The following is a 15,840-nucleotide window of genomic DNA, read 5'->3' on the forward strand; positions in this document are numbered from 1 at the left end:
CTGCAAGTTAAAAAAAAAGAACAAAAAACAAAAAAGTTAGCAATAATTGAACTCAAAATGGAGAAAAACCCCACCAAAATCAAAGAAAGCTGGGAGAGCCGACACCAGCAACCCGCTCTGGTGGGTGGGCATGCAGATGGATTATAGAATTATAAAGAAATTAAACCTCAAGGCTGGGCTCTACTCCAGCCTACGACGAGCAAAAGCAAAAAGAATAACCGAGGGAGCAGAACGACTGAGCAACCAACCACGTAAGTTGGCCAAGGTTACAGCCTGTAACCACACAGGGGTTGGCGTCTGGAAGCTTCATTTTTTCAGAACGTGCACGGCTGGGGGTACGGCTGCGGGTGACCAGTTTGGGTTGCTTTGCGCTCCTGCAGAAGGCTGCGTGCGCAGCCTTTACCCAAACTCGGGGATCTCAGACCTGGACCTCGTGATTTTTCCCAGCGCTTCAGCACATCAGCTTTCAGAACCAAGCCAGATCCTTCAGACATCAACAAACCCCTCTTTTTACAGGGTGTTGGGCCAGGCCCTGACACGTGTGTTACAGCTCAGCTTATAGCTGCGTGTTATAGCTTACGGATGGCTTTGGGACTAAGCATGGCCCTTGATGGCCAGACCAGTCACACTGGACTGGAAACTATTACGTTAGAAAGGAAACTGGGAAAAGGTTTCTCATCTGGTTTTCAGAAGCTGCTTGAAATAAACAGAAACAGAGCCCAAACAGATGGTCCCGGCTCCTGGGGGCGTCGAGGACGAGCAAATAACACAACGACACGTGTTGAGGCATGCATGTGGCCATCTACCAAACAACAGGCAAGCACCAGAAGGCTATTTGCTGCTCCTATTCGGTTTTGCCAAGTCCGTTGCCAGGAACCATCTCCAGATTGTTCAGGTTTGAAGTACAGTCCCGTCCCAAAATTACGGCAGGGGCTTGATAACTATGCTCAGCCCCACATGCAGGAAAGTACTCGAGCGCGTGTCTATACTACAGTCACACAAGCGTCTCAGGTACACAGATGGGCTGTCCTGAACACGGCACGCTTCTGTCGGCAGGCCAGAGCCGCAACAATTTTAGATGAAAAATGCATAAGCTACAGGAATCTGCGAAATGGATTATATAAAAAAAAAGGTACAAAAAGACAAGTTGTTCCTACAGGAACAGTCTAGCAATCGAAAGGGCCAAGTTCTCCTTCACGGAGTTAGGCCAGCGGCAGCTTTTGCCCTGAGCCTTCCCTCCGGCTCGCACAGCACAATGGGAAGTCTCCGTTGTCCAAGTTGGAGAAATCTGATCCCACCTTGAGAAAGCAGCATTCCCATGAATTACTTTCTGGGGAAGCTACAAGGATCGTGCGTGGCAAGGATTTCCTCTGGCAAATGCACAAGAGCCACCACAGTCCATATCAGCACAGAGAAAGGTTGAAAGCCTTACCTAAACAAACTGCAGCTTTTCATTAGAGCGCAAGGAGGAACGTAAAGCCTTTAGAAAAAACCAAGGTGTGCTATGAAGCAGAAGCATCAGCATTCCCCTTTAAAGCCTCCATTAGTAATTCAGACACTAAAGAACATTTGAAGCAGTTACAGCACCTGGTGTGGAGCGACACCGAAAGGACGCGCTAAAACACGTGCATGTTCCTCATGACTGGATTTCTGTGAATGCATCAGCAAAGCAGAAACTGCGTTTGTCACGGTCGCTAGAAACATCCAGGTATCAGACCCACGACACTGTGCATGTGCCAGCTAACTTCACAGAAGCAAATAGTAGCTAACACTGACTGCCACGAGTTACAAAATTCCCCAGACCGTCATATACTGCACTGGTCTCCTATCGAAGAGGTGAGAAAACTGACTGCAGAGTTCTTAAAAATATTAAGCCACCAACTCTGTTTAAGAGATACGAAAAAGGGTCTTCAAAATTCTCTATTCTTTTTAGGAAACAGGTCACCGTGTCTGAAATCTCACGTGAGAGAAGACCGGTGTTTCAGCCTATGCTATTTACAGGCGTCGTCGCAGAACGGTATTTCAGCATGCTTGGACGTTAGCTGCCGACACTTATAGTTTCTACAGTTCAGCACGACACTGAGGAGTCCGTAATGATTTCTTTCCCCAAGCAGAGCATGCAGCACACAAGCACTCTATGTATTTCAGCGGGTGCCGAAGGCCAGGTTCTCGGTTAGCATAAAGCAGCAGGGCTCCATAGGAGCTACATCAATTTACATCAGCTGAGGAACTAGCCCAAGGCCCTCCCCACCTTCCCCGGGGAAGCCAAGGGCAAAAGCAAAGGACGGGCACCGAACCAGCCGTAGAGACAGGGGACATGCAGTGAGCGTCAGCGTAACTTCCCGAAGTAGAAAAATATGCTAGTATATATGCACTACAACAGAACCCCATAGGCTCACGCCGTAAGGCAGCTCAGACCTAGCTTAAAGTTCGCAGGTTAGCAAGGGAGACAAAAGTGTCTACACCACATCCCTACTAGCATTTTGGTTCTTCCAACAGTGACAGCTTAGTGTTAATCGAGTAGGTTACTCTGCCAGAGTCTATTAAGGAACGCACCCCTTCGCTATCGGCTCTTAAGAGAAGCGTGGAACTGTCTTTTTTGTGGGGCGGTTAAAGCAGCCTTTGCCAGTGAGATTTGCTGCATTACCATCTTTACAGCTTTCCCGACTGTAGGTATCGGCTAGCGCCATTATCACCGATCACCCAGAAAGGGCTTGCATGAGTATCCTCTTACTAGGTACGGAAAAAGTGAATGGAAATTAGGGCAGGAGGCCCAAAGCAGCCTCTGTTGCGGTAACCCGTCTTGCTGCGCGATACAAGCAAGCCACGCGCAGTCTACTTCACCTCCGCAAGATTCGTCTGGCCTCAGTGTACACATCACATCTAAGTGGACCTTGCGCTCTGTTTTTTAAAGCACAATGAAGTAGCCAGTATCGTGTAATAAACAGGGCTCTCTTGCACTAATAGCAGGCTAAACATAGCCATCTCCAAGCAGAGGCTGCAAGAAGGAGGTTACGTCAATTTGGGTGAATCTGGAGCTTAAGTGTTTCAGCGGAGCTCTGCGGTGACCTAACTCTGAGCCCAAGTCAATGGCAACGTTCCTCCAGTTTCAACGGAAGCAGAGTTAGGTCCAAACTGAGCACACCTGAAAATCCCGCCTCCAAATACTGACCACAGGACAGACTCTGTCCACAGATATACTTGGTGCCCACTAAGTCGCTGGAATCTCACAGTACGGGAGGGTATAGGATTATACTCCTAGCATACGAATATAAAATAGTAGAAAACAGTGCCATTATCTTTACTAAAAGGTATGGGTTTCTTAGCTTATCACGTCAACTCGATACAACCACAAGTACCATTTACCTGCAACTATGGTACCGTAATAGTTTGTTTTTTGAAAAGAACAAAAGCAAAACTTCTTGTCTTTAAAGCAAGCTTCCAAGTACTCACTTTTGGCACTAGCGTTTCCCATGTAAAAACAACATGGTGGTTTTGGTTTCTAATCTACTTCTACTTACAACTATAACCTTAAGGAATGGGAACTAGAGACTGCTCTTGGGTGAAAGAAAGGATGGGTAGAGACCCCCTTAATACTTTTGGCTCAGGCAGATAAATCTGAGGCCGGAACATCCCAGAGCTGTTCCATAAGATGCCGGACAGATCGCAGGTCAAAGTTCCACCATTCGATTGCTCTCCCATACCAGTCAGACTTCGACATAAAATTTGAAGGTACTCTTCTAGAGAAAAATTAAGATCATGTCCCTGGCCCACCCTTTAGAAAAAAATATTTTATTTGATCAGGCTGATAAAAGCCGTTTCCAGTCTGGTAATGGGGAAAAGCAAATACAGACATGCAGCAAGAAAGAAAAAATAACCTCCCAAACTGTAATAAAACCCTACAAAGGACGTGGGTGACATCCGCTTACTTTTTCTTGTCCTTGTCTTTCTTGGTTTGTTGAGAACCTGCCTGCTGAGCCTGCGACTGTAATAGCTGAGCTGCTGCCTTCTTCTTTTGAAAGTTGTTCAGCTCTTCCTCAAGTTCCTTCTTTTTGTCTTCCACTTTTTTCTTCTCTTCTTGGTGAGTCCTCTTTAGATGGTCAAACTTTTCGTGAAGCTGCCGGGACAGAGAGAATGAGAATTGGACGGGAAGAGAAGCACGTTTCACCCCGATTACTGGTAACGATGCCTGAAGCAGTTCTGCTGGCACTGAGGTCTCGCTGTGCTAATAACAAGGCATTGGCCTGTCCCAAGCACACCTGACTTCGTGAGACAAGTCCTGCAATTAACACACACACACACAGACGGTGGGAATTTAAGTTGCTGTAGGAATATGACAGGTCTCTGGACACTTCCAAACGCCCATGTTCCAGCCCTCGTTGCTTTGTACCTAGTGGACTCTTATGCTCGCGCAAAGCAAGAAAACGTGGCCGTTTGGGGCGATAATGTTCTCTGGGGCTCTTCTCTCAACCTCTGCAGAAGTACACACACCTCCGTGAGGCCCAAGAAACAGCTCCCTCCCCTAGCACAACATCTACGTTTTCGCTGTCCCACAGCAATCAGTGCTGACCTACGCACACCGACCAAATCACGGTGGGGCTGCTCTCAAAGAGCTCTGTCACGTCGCTCTACAACTACGCCGAGTGGGACTTACAGCCCTCTGGGAAGTCCTCACCTACCTACTGAAAGTCTCCAGAAAGGTGTGACTGCTAAAGGGCGGCGCTGGCTGTACCACAGCTGAAGATCCACTGCAAATTAACATTACTTTGAGCAGCAAACATATTCTCTCCCTCGGGTGGGACTGAAGAGGTGAGAGCGCAGAGAGGACTCCCTCAGCATAGCAAGGCTGGCATTGCTGTGGGCTACGTAGCCACAGCCACTGCTCCTGTCCCACCGCAGCACCTCCCGCTTGCTCCGTGGTATATATCCCCCCTCCAGCTGCCCAAACCCAGGCAATACTCCTGCTTCGTTTCACAGGCACAGAAAAGTGGCTGAGGACTTGGCTGATGGGGGCACACCACAAGCCCACAGCACAACTGGGAACTGAGTTCCTATCTGCTTCTTGGGCCTGTTTATGCACGGCAAGCACCTTTGCAGGCTTGATGTTGGAATCTGGATGCTCAGCTTCTCAGGGCTGTCTTGGAAAAGCCCCAGCCTGAACCCTCACACACAGTCCTCTGAGTTACAATTTACTCACATCTTTCTCTGCTTCCTTCAACTCGGCTTCCTTCTCCTTCACTCGCATAACAAACATCTGCCTCATTTCGTCCTCCTTCTTCTGGAGTTCGCCCAGGAATTCGTTCCTCTTTGCTTCGTAAGTCTCTTGGAGACTGTTAAAAACACAGAAAAAACAAACAGTCAGAGCTGTGTTTCAAGCAGAGTCATGAGTTTCCAGCCTTGGGTGATCTTACCGTATTGTCTTGTCAGAAAAGATCGTCAGAGGTCCCTGACTACAACAGAGGCATGAACACCTCCACCAAAACCAGTCCTAGCTTGCTAGGTGGCAGCAGTGGGAGATAAATTAGCAAGGAAAAAACCAGCACACTGTTCAGGACCCTGTAAACCACTTAGCAGGCAGGATGACTGTCCTCGAAAATAAACAGCCACTACATGAGCACCTACAGCGATCCCTGATGCTCACGTGGCTTGTGATCGGTTTGACTCGTGCCTTCTCACTTCTCCTGAAGCTCTTCATTTGAAGCGCAAGATTTGTGGGACAGACACGGGCATATCAGAGCGCGAAATCTGGCTTTATGCAGTTCATTAAGCGTGACACTGACAGAGAGCAAAAGAAATTTTCACTACTCATTGCCAATGGATTAAGACCAGGAGCTTTATTTAGGTAAAGCCACCTTGGGAGACCTCTCTTTCTCCTTTAGCTGTCAAGGGAGGCTAAGCCCTTGCGAACGAGTAGCGGCGTTCCTCCTCCAAATAACCACGTAACTGGATTCCTTCATTCCTTTATTCCCCCTCTACTTCTTGGCGTTCCTTTATTTCCCCAGCACCGAGATACCGCAGCAAAGATTTGGGACACAAAATATGTTGCCCAGGCACCTCAGAGATTTTCCTCTTAGGAACTCTGGATGCCAAATTCCTCTTCATTTTATTCCTTAAATGGATTCAGATATTTCAGCCATAATGATAGTGTGGGAATGATAACTATTTCCCCTCAAGATGCTTGTTTGAAAATGCATTTTTTTAAATGAAAACTCCACTGACATCACACAGATACTTCGCATCCACGTGCCTAAGGAACACATTAACCACTGGGCTAAGGGAACATCTTAATCCCATTAAAGCCAAGTTTTTGCCTTTCCTGGCACATGGTGGGATCTTTAGTGGCTTTTCTGTTGACTGGTTTTGTTGTTCGGTATTTTTTTCAGGTGGCAGGGCAGGGTGTGTTGAGCTAGGGAACGAAATTTGACAGACAACCCCAAGTCTTGGGCTGAACGCTGCTAATTGATGGGCACTTGAGTTGCCTCCTAGAACACTCCACAGACAGGGTGCCCAGAGCTGCTCTTGCACAGCGCTGGCCGTCCCGGCGGAATCGCACAATTCCAGCTGACCACACCAGCTTCCCACAGGTTGAAGCAAAAAACGCTGACTCTAAAACCGACAAAAATCTTTTCCATGGGAGAACAGGGCAAGAAACATCTTTGGATTCGTAACTAAATCAAGAACCAGACCACTCACAGCAGATAAAGATCAGAACACTCGAATCAAAACCTCACTAGAATTCCATCTTGGGTTTAATCCTCTGACTGCGGACACCAAAACTTAAATTCATAAACCCTTCTGAAGGGTCTGGCTAGAGCCTAGGAAAACCCTGAGGGCAAATTAGGCTTCACTGCTCAGTGAGCAAAACTTGAATCTGCCGTTAGTGACACACTGTACTAGGGAGCAGCACAGCCTTACAGACCGGGACAGAAATCTCTACACACTGCTAACTGTATCCTGGATTGCAACCAGTTTCTTGCAAAGCTCATTTCCAAAGACACAATGCCAGGTGATGGGCAAGCAGGAAAATGCTGGCAGGAGCGAGGGTGGCAGGGGCTTGCTGTTAAATTGTCCCAGGTTCAATGCTAATCCCAGCTTTGAGCGTAAAAACTTAGCACTAACCTAAAGCCAGCAAGCTTAATCCTCTACTGAAGTGACTCCGACTTCCAGGGAAGCAAAATTCTCGGAGAAACTGGCCCAGCAACTCCAGGCTGCATATGAAAAAACCACTTAGAGCCCTAAGGAATAACAGTCCAAACCAACTGGGATCCCTGCAGCTTCTCACAGACACAGATGACAAGGGAATTTACTTTTTAAGTATACAAATATATGAACCTAGATTACAAGAGTAACTCGATTCCCCAACACACACCCACACACTGAATGATGCCCTTGCAAATAATATTCTTTTTTTAAAAAGTATTTTGAGAAAATTAACCGGAGCAGCAGAGAAACCAGCCCACAACAGACGGGTCTCTGTGCAGAGGGCCCCGTTTCATGGAGCAGATGCCTATAGGGGCACTGGTGCTCCCTCCTCACCTGAGACAAGCGGTGCGGGTTCTGCCAGCAAGGTGGGTCTCACAACCGTCGCCAGCCTCCCCCTTTTTCACATCTCGCACAAGCGCCCACACAGCACCAGCGGTTTGCTGGGGTCTTTTGCCCTGCTTACCCTGCGATTTACAAAAGGCTCCCTGCTCCTGGCTGAAAAGCAATGGTCCCTGTGGCTCCCAGGGCCCAGACCCAGGGGGAAGGCATGCCTTTGATCCCTGATCTCCAAAGGAAGAACAGAAAGAACCAAACCTACTGTTTTCCTCATTTCAGATATACATCAGCCTCGGCCAAACAGCTTGGGATCATGGGTTTTGTTTGTTTATTGGAGGGAGGAGGCACCCAGAGCGAACTGTTCTGAACTAGCACGTACCAGATGGAGAAATTCTGTACGTTTTCATTTCCTTTCTACTTATAGCTTGGTCAAAAGAGGCCTCGTGTACAGGAAGCAATGGAAATTCCTCAGATTCCTCCAAGGGAAGGGCTGAGCCCATCTTAAGCCACTGCTCTCCAGAAAGGAAATCCAATAAAGCTCCACACTTGGGCTTAGTAACAGAACTGGGCTCGACTGATCCCAGCCGAGTTTCTGTGCCACAAAGGAAATGCAGCTGCATAAACTCAGCAAGTCACAAATAAAACCCTGAACTGATGCAAACCCCGTGTTGTAGCGCAGACCTTGCCGGGCTCACCACGGAGTGCTCTTTTCCAGAAACGTGACCACAAGGCCCCCGCTCTGCCCGCTGCTCTGGAGCCCACCTGGCTTTCCCCCGTTGAGGATCAGAGATGAACCACGTTCGTGACCCGCGCAAGCCAGCTGCGTGGCTGCCGTCTCAGAGACTGGCACGCCAATTCCTGACACGCACGTGTGTTATGGGGGGGATAAACCCACACTGATGCACATGTAACTCGGACTGCCTTCCCCTGGGGCAGCGAGGAGCGTGGGATGCTGCTGAGGCAGCGGGTGCAGTTATTGGGGAAAAGCCGGGGAGGAATGGGAAACAGGAAACGAACGGAGAAAACAAACACTCCCTCCCAAATTCCCACACAGCTGTTGTCCCTGGCTAACGACTTGGGCTTCAGACCAATAAAGCTGTCAGACGGCATAAACTCTGTACTTAGTAAAAAGCCAAACCTCAAGCATCAGACCACGGCACCCTCTTCACAGCGCGCCTTGGCCCAGTTGTGAAAAGCTCTGGGAGGGTCAATAAGAACATTTATCCCCAGATCTCCCCTTTGGTAACCAGCTATACCTCAACGCACGAGCCGCCTTCAGCTCAGCATGGACACAGCTGCACTTTAAGCCCAGCAATTGCACGCGGCCCTGACTTGCAGCAGAGCAAGCTGGCTGCAAAACACACTTGAGTCTGCAGTAGAGGAAAGGGAGTGCTAATCTATCACCCGACCGTCTCAAAACCTGCCCTCCTCCAAGGGCAAAAAGCATCAGGAGGAATTTCTGAAGTGATTAACAAGCTCGCCATTCAACAGACTCACTCAAGTCTCCATGAAGCTCATAGTACTGCCTGTAGGAAGATGACCACGAGCTTCACTTCAGACTGGACCGTTCCCCAGGGTTTAGGAAAGGAAGAGCAAGAGCGGAGAAAAAAAAAAAATCCCATACAGATCTCCTAGGCTTTGAGAGTCAGATTGCATTGCACAAGGTTCTCCTCCCCAGCCACACTTGAGGTCTCGGCTGCTCTAAGTGACCATGGCCGCTTGCTCCCTGGTTCCGGCAAACATCGGCAACCCCAAAACCTCCAATCTCTCTGGTTGTGCAAGGCCTGAGTTATGTTTTCCTACCTGAAAGGCTTGCTGTCCGGATCCGTGTCCTTGAATCCCATCTCTTCAAGTTTGCAGCGCCTGTACAGCTCGTAGTGTCGGGTGTGCGTCTGCTCTCTCAAGTCCTCCATGTTCACTCGGATCAGCATCTCCCGCAGCTTCACAAAGTCACAGTGATTTTCATTTTCAACTGCAAAAAGAGACAGATCATCCACAGAGAGAACGTTAAACCCAGGAGCCAGGTCCTCCCTTTCCCTGGCCCCAGGCCCCAGTTTAGCAAGCCTGAGAATTCTTCAGGCACACAAGCACAACTCCAAGTCAGCCTACACCAAAATGCCTTGCTGAACTGGGGGTGAAACCATGCCACGCCAACACACACAGGCACCAGTTCAAGGCCTTTCACTGGATTTGCAAGATCTCTGCGTTGCCCATCTGTCACAGAGCTCCTGTCTCTCCATGCATTTCTGCACCAGCAAGGTGATGATCCATTTGCACACAGGATTTCACTTCCCACTCAAATCCACTCTAAATCCAAGTCACCAACAGGGGCCCAGGCGGGCAGCAGTCTCAGTTTGCAGCAGTAGGGAAAGGAAAGGCGACGAGAAGACCCCACGAGAGATGCCATACCCTTTCCATGCCAGCTAACCTTACGAAGGAGCCCTAAACCCCTGCTCCTGGCGCTGAAGGGAGGCAGCACACAGGGTATAACATGGCTTCCCACAACAACTTCTATTCAGAGCAGTGGCTCCTGTGCCCCCGGTCAGCCCCTGGGTGAGCAAGCTGCTGAGTCTGCGAAGGGCCTGCAGCCGGAGGAGGACTGCACGCTTCAGCGCGGGCAAACCATTTGGGTATGCTTGAAGGCAAGGAGTGGAAGTCTTGTCGTTAAGATGCAACGGCAAGCAGCAGGCATCTCTGCTGCTAACAGACAACTCCACAGCGTGCCTCCGGGGACCCGGCGAAGCACTCCAGCTGCTCCCCTTCCGACCAGACCAGCTGTCTCTGCAAAGGGGCAGTTCAGGGCCAGATCTTTAAAGCCTCTCTGGTACTCAACTAAATCTCTTTGACTATCTGGTCCTGGTTTCCTGGGAGCAGCAAGAACCCAGCAGGATACATGTCAAGTCCGAGACTTCTCAAACATACCAACTTCTTTACTAGTTGTGAGTTATTCCCAGTATTATCTTCTGCTGTATACAGCTGAAGACATTAAGTCTGAAGCTGCTTCAGGGTCTGTTGGTATTATTGATAAAAACTCTGAGTTTTGCAGAATTTCCCTGCGAATGTTCCCCTGCAGCTCGCTGGGCCATTCTCCAACTGGACACACAACTGAAGCCACAAGCAGACCACCACTGTCTCAACCCTGTACTTCTCAGCACCAGCTGGGAAAGCAAGGACCAACCTTATCTTTGGCAGCGTCAGTACAGCCTGGTTGCAAACGCAGCCCTAACCACGCTCTGCTCCCCAACAGAAAGGGGCTTTTGGCTGGCTTCACGGAGGACCGCGTACTAAAGCTGCATGTCCAGAGTTAACGATACCGGGACAAAACATACCAAGCAGTCAGCGTTGAATTAGTTCAAGCTGAGAGGGCAGAGCACCTGCTGACCTCCCCGGAAAATCCCCCAGCTACATGTTTGCGTTCAGGCTTGTGTGCAAGGTCCAAACCGAACCACTCCGCTGTCCAAGCCTTCCCAGTTGCTCACGCTTTTTTGCTGGCAGAAAAGCATAAGCAACAGAGACTGGAGATTTAAGCTGTCATTTTTCACGATAGTTATTTAGCATCTCCTAGGAACGTTACCCTGCTCTTTCCCAAAGCCAATGGCTAGGTTGACACTACCACCCTCCAGCCAAACCCCCTCCATGATTAAATCAAGGTTGCAAAGCCCTGATTTTTAAGGAGGAGTCTTAGAGCTGTGATCTCGATTTCAATAAGGACCACCTAGAGATCAATGCACCTTTCATCAGAACGAGACAGGATGACAAGGTGTTATCTGTGCTTTCGGTAACATACCCTGCACAACACCCCAGGGGTACTGCCTGGCTTTTGCCATCTTATTGCCGATCTTCACTTCTTCAGTGCTGCCAACTACAGCAAAAGGAAGGTGGACCTACAAAAGGAAAGGGACAATAAGGTTAGGGATTTCCTTTGTTGCCTTGCCAGGGATTGTTTCTGAAGCAAGCTGTTTACTGTGGCAGCTGTGCTGGGTTTAAGTTGCTTAAAGGCCTTGGCAATTCATTTGGTGCTTTAGAAAGAGCAACAGGACCGCCTGCACAAGAAACCTACTCAGACTTTAAGTCCAAAATTCTAAACTCCTAAAAATACGAGAGACGTACATATTTTTCACGTAATTACGAAGCATGACTATCTTAAGCACAGAAGAAGTCTTACAAACGGGAACTGAATTTGAACACTGAGGACAAATAACTATCAAACAATAAAAAAAATAAAGTACATCCTCCCAAGGAAGGTAGACCAAAAATTCAGGGTGTTTCTGCTGCTAGAAATAACTTCTAAAGCTTCCTCTTAAAAAGAGGGCAAAGCTGTGAGGAAGGGGAAGAGCGGAGTCGACCCAGCCCCGGGCCGATGTGTCTGAGTCACCGAGCTCTGCTACGTCCCAGTCTCTCTGCGAGTGTGGTGGTGACAATCTGGGATCTGCTCCCAGAAGCGTGGCTGCTGCCGGGCAGGAGCTGGGCTCTGCCACCAGCCCACCCCCGCAGCGCTCTCCCTGCCTTCACAGCATCCACACGGGCTGGGCACAAGCTCCGGGAGCGGGTGCCGTGTCGGCCAGGCCGCGGCCCCAGGCTGGGCGGGAGAGGAAGCAGCCAAGTGGCAGAGGAGATGTGATTAACTGGCAAAGGAGTTTCCCAGCAGCCGGGCCGCATCAGAAGGCAGCAAAACACATGCTGCACCCTGGCAGAGCCACGTCCCTCCTCTGTGCCAGCTTCTCCCTGCCAAGAACGCAACACCGGGAAAAGAGGGAGGCAATACAGAGGTTTGGAGAGGCTCCGATATCCAGGTAGATGTGACAACTGCCCATCTACAAGGAGTTGTGCAGGGAAACTCACGAAAACCTTCAAGCTGCAAGGAAACAGCTTCATCTTGACGCCTCCATTCCCTGTAAGGATGCAGATAACCCAACCTCAACTTTGCACTTGCTTTGGAGCGCACTTGCTTCGGGGTTGGCACGTCCTCTTGGGTGTTACGTGCCTCGCTAAAGCCACCCAAGGGCCCTGTCAGCACTGCCGTGATGCACGTCACTGCCAGAAACCCTGAGCTCAGGTTCCTCCCCTTGCGCTCCACGTCAGGCCCATGGGAAACAGTTGTTTCCCCTCTGTAAACCCCACTAAAACGTTTGGTCTACCACAGCCCTGTTGGCCCTCAAATCCCACCCCTATTGCTAGAGGAAGGGGAAGGAGGTAGAAGCCGGAGCCCTTGCCGCTGATGGCCGCTGGCCCTGCCAAGAGCTGGAACTCATTGACGATGCCCCCGCTCTCACCGGAAAGCAAAACAAAGGCAGAAGTGAATCACCCCCCGCTGAGCAACAAGTGGTCGTTTGGGACAGGAAACCCAAACCGCAGCCCTTTGCCCTGACCGCGTCGGGGCTCTGCCTCCCATCCTCTTCCTTTCCCGAGACGGGAATACTGCAACAGGGGAAGGATATGAAAAAATGCCCAGAGAAGAAGCGTTTGTCAGACAATGAAGCATATCAGGCCAGGCAGCCCACGTGCGACAGGTATCTCCAGCTCCAAAAGCCTTCTGGCCAGCCTGATATCTGGACTTAGACTGCGGTTTTAAAGCCAAAAGAAACACGGTACAATGGGCCCTACCATCAAGGATGGGCCCACGCAAACCAAGGGAAGCAAAAACCCTCCCGAAAAAACATACACTCATCGTGGCATTTATCTCAGCCACCGTCTCTTCGTCCGTCGGGAACTGGTAGATCTGGACGCCGTTGCTGACCAGCTCGCTCATGATTTTACTCTTGAACTTGTGCAACTCGTTTTTTGCGATGGTGTCAGCCTTGGCAATGATGGGGATGATGTTCACCTGCAAGACAAAGACAGCACCTCCACCTACAGAACCGCACATGTTGCATCACCGGGAGAGGACGGAGAGCAGCGACAGGATTTTCAGGCAGCAGCGATGATGGCCTTAAAAAGAAGTCAAATGCGATTTGGCAACATGCTATTTCCTGCCCTGTCGTATTCCCCTCCTCATCCGAACGGGCCGGACAGGAAACACTGTCACAGATTATCACAAGCTGTTCCAAAAAAAGGAAATTACCACCTAGGCACTTCTCCTCCATGCCGCAGCGGGCTGGATGACTGCAAGCGACACGCTCAGACAATAGCCTCCCGTGGGCGTTTGCTGGGGTGTTACCAGGGACACCCGGGGGGCAGCAGTGCTGCTGCTGTCCCTCTGGAGGTGGAAGCAGATGGTCCGCATCCAACCGCGCTACACACGGGGTGGGGGCCGGCAGTAACACAGGCACGCTTCCTCCGCCTGCATGCCCTCACGTGCTCCCATACACCGCTGTACTGCGGGGCTAGGGTCGATCCACCCCTGCACCGCTCTAGGACCATCATCCAAAGGAACTGCGTGATGGGGTTAACACAGAAACGAAAAAGAAGTTACTGCCTCCCTTCCCTAGATAGGCTGTTCGCAACACTGGCAGCAGGATGGCAAACAGCAACACCCTCTAGGAGGCGATGGGAGATAGCACGGTACCCTCAGTGGAGCCAAATGGATCGATGCACAGCAAGCACCACGAGGGCAAGACTGCATTAGGGATGAGGAACCCTGCTTTCTTTCCCTTTCTGCTCCCCGCAGATGGACAATTTCTGCTTTTGATGTTGCAGGATTTGCTTTTCCTTGCAACAGCAAACAGAAATTGTAGTGAGGAAGATGTTGATGTTGACCTATATGAACGGATTTTAACTACAGTACTTGAAAATCCTCTTACATTACATGGCTTAATTCTGTTTGGAGGATGGCCTGGAGTTATCAAATCCCCCTTTGCCAAGAGCTAGAACACGAATGCCAATTAGCTCACTTTGAGTCAATCTCCATAACCCTATTTAAAGTTGAACAGGGCAGGAATCCTTCTCCATCACTGCATGAAACCCAATCGATAGGCCACTCTAGGAAATAAAGAACCGTTGTCATCATTTATCTTCTGCAAAATCAGGATCCAACGAGCCAAAGGGGCAAGGTGGACTGACTTACATTGCTTAATCATGATGTAAAGAAGCACAGAGAAAGGGCAGTTTAAATACTCAGGTTTTACATTGGTACCTCGGTTATTTTCCCTAGAACAAGAGAGATGAAACCTCCCTGAAAGTATTTAGCAGAACACCATGGTTTAAACCCAGCTCGTTTCCCATTCTTGCTACTCCTGAGGGTAACTGAAAAAGCACATGGCAAGTAATGTATTTATTCAGATTCTTCCCGTTTATCAGATTATGGTTAGAACAACACTACATTTGCCGTGGAAGATCAAATCACTGTTTGTGTCTAGCTGGATCCAGTCAGAGCACGCAGACACAGCATTTTGATTTGTTTTTCATTGATTAGTAAGATGACCTCAAGTGTTTTAGATGTATTTCTCATCTCTCACACAGTTCGCAAATCAGGTTTTGTACAAGAACCTAATTAATCTGTCGGACAAAGTGAAATAGAGATGGCAACCGTGTCTTTGAGTGCTAGAACTAGCAGAGTTCAACTTCAACCTCTCATTTTTATTTATGCATTTAAGGAGGCAACCACACTTTTCTCTCTTTTTCAACAGCCAACTGACCTTTCAGTAGTGAACAAATCTGTCACCTGTCACTGTTAACCCCCAAAAAAGCAAAAAGAACAGTGGTCTCCTAATGCATCCTCATAAATACAGTTTCCTGCTCGCAGGTTGCTAACTTTATAGCATAGCTGTGGAGCAAGCGGCCAAGTTTCCTAACCCGAGATGGGACTGCAAGAGGGCAGGAGCCCAAACTCTTAACAAACCTCTGCAGCACATGAATCAGTGAATAATGACCCATTCTAGCAGGTAGCCCAAGGTCAAGTTTTCACATGGCACCTCTGCAGTTCCCCGCTGCTAAAAACAGAGGGTATTTTTCTGAGCAGTTTAACTAAGCCTGTGGCAAGATCATAAAAGCACTACTAGGGCCATGCGAGGGTCACAACACGAGCAGCAAGTACCTTACTGTCGAGCTTCTTCATGGTGACCAAGTCTAGGGACTTCAGCGAGTGTCCGGTTGGTGCAATGAAATATAGGCAGGCGTGAATTCTGGTGTCGTGGTAATTGAACAGGGATCGCTTGATCTTCAGCTCTTCTTGCAAGTAGGCTTCAAACTGCGCATCGATATATTCTACTATTGGCTTGTAGCTGAAGAGAGAAAACATGGTACAGAAAAACAGGGCATTCGCTCCTGGGACAACACAGGTCGCTGATCAACACCCAGGAAGCTGTTTGAGCAGTTGCTCAAAACCCTTGGTGCAGCAGAGCAGAATCTTGCACGATTTACCAA

General features: G+C 49.3%; 1 protein-coding gene across 11 annotated transcripts in view; it reads right to left on the bottom strand.

The window, feature by feature from the left end:
- The window catches only part of SEPTIN11 (septin 11), a 79,593-nt gene that overhangs the window by 28,284 nt on the left and 35,469 nt on the right, over positions 1-15,840 (bottom strand). For 10 of the 11 annotated variants that reach the window (XM_087737908.1, XM_087737907.1, XM_087737915.1 and 7 more), the window contains exons 4-9: positions 15,512-15,698; positions 13,202-13,363; positions 11,327-11,423; positions 9,343-9,511; positions 5,198-5,330; positions 3,930-4,117 (exon numbers count right to left, since the gene is read on the bottom strand). In XM_087737908.1, coding sequence (XP_087594034.1) covers positions 3,930-4,117; positions 5,198-5,330; positions 9,343-9,511; positions 11,327-11,423; positions 13,202-13,363; positions 15,512-15,698 — 936 coding nt within the window. Of the gene's footprint in view, positions 1-20; positions 4,118-5,197; positions 5,331-9,342; positions 9,512-11,326; positions 11,424-13,201; positions 13,364-15,511; positions 15,699-15,840 lie in introns of those variants that run through there. The other variant, XM_087737913.1, reaches the window with a different exon arrangement.

Source organism: Nipponia nippon, unplaced genomic scaffold (genome assembly GCF_047370975.1).
Source record: "Nipponia nippon isolate SJK-2023a ecotype South Korea unplaced genomic scaffold, ASM4737097v1 scaffold_6, whole genome shotgun sequence".
Lineage (NCBI taxonomy): Eukaryota > Metazoa > Chordata > Aves > Pelecaniformes > Threskiornithidae > Nipponia > Nipponia nippon.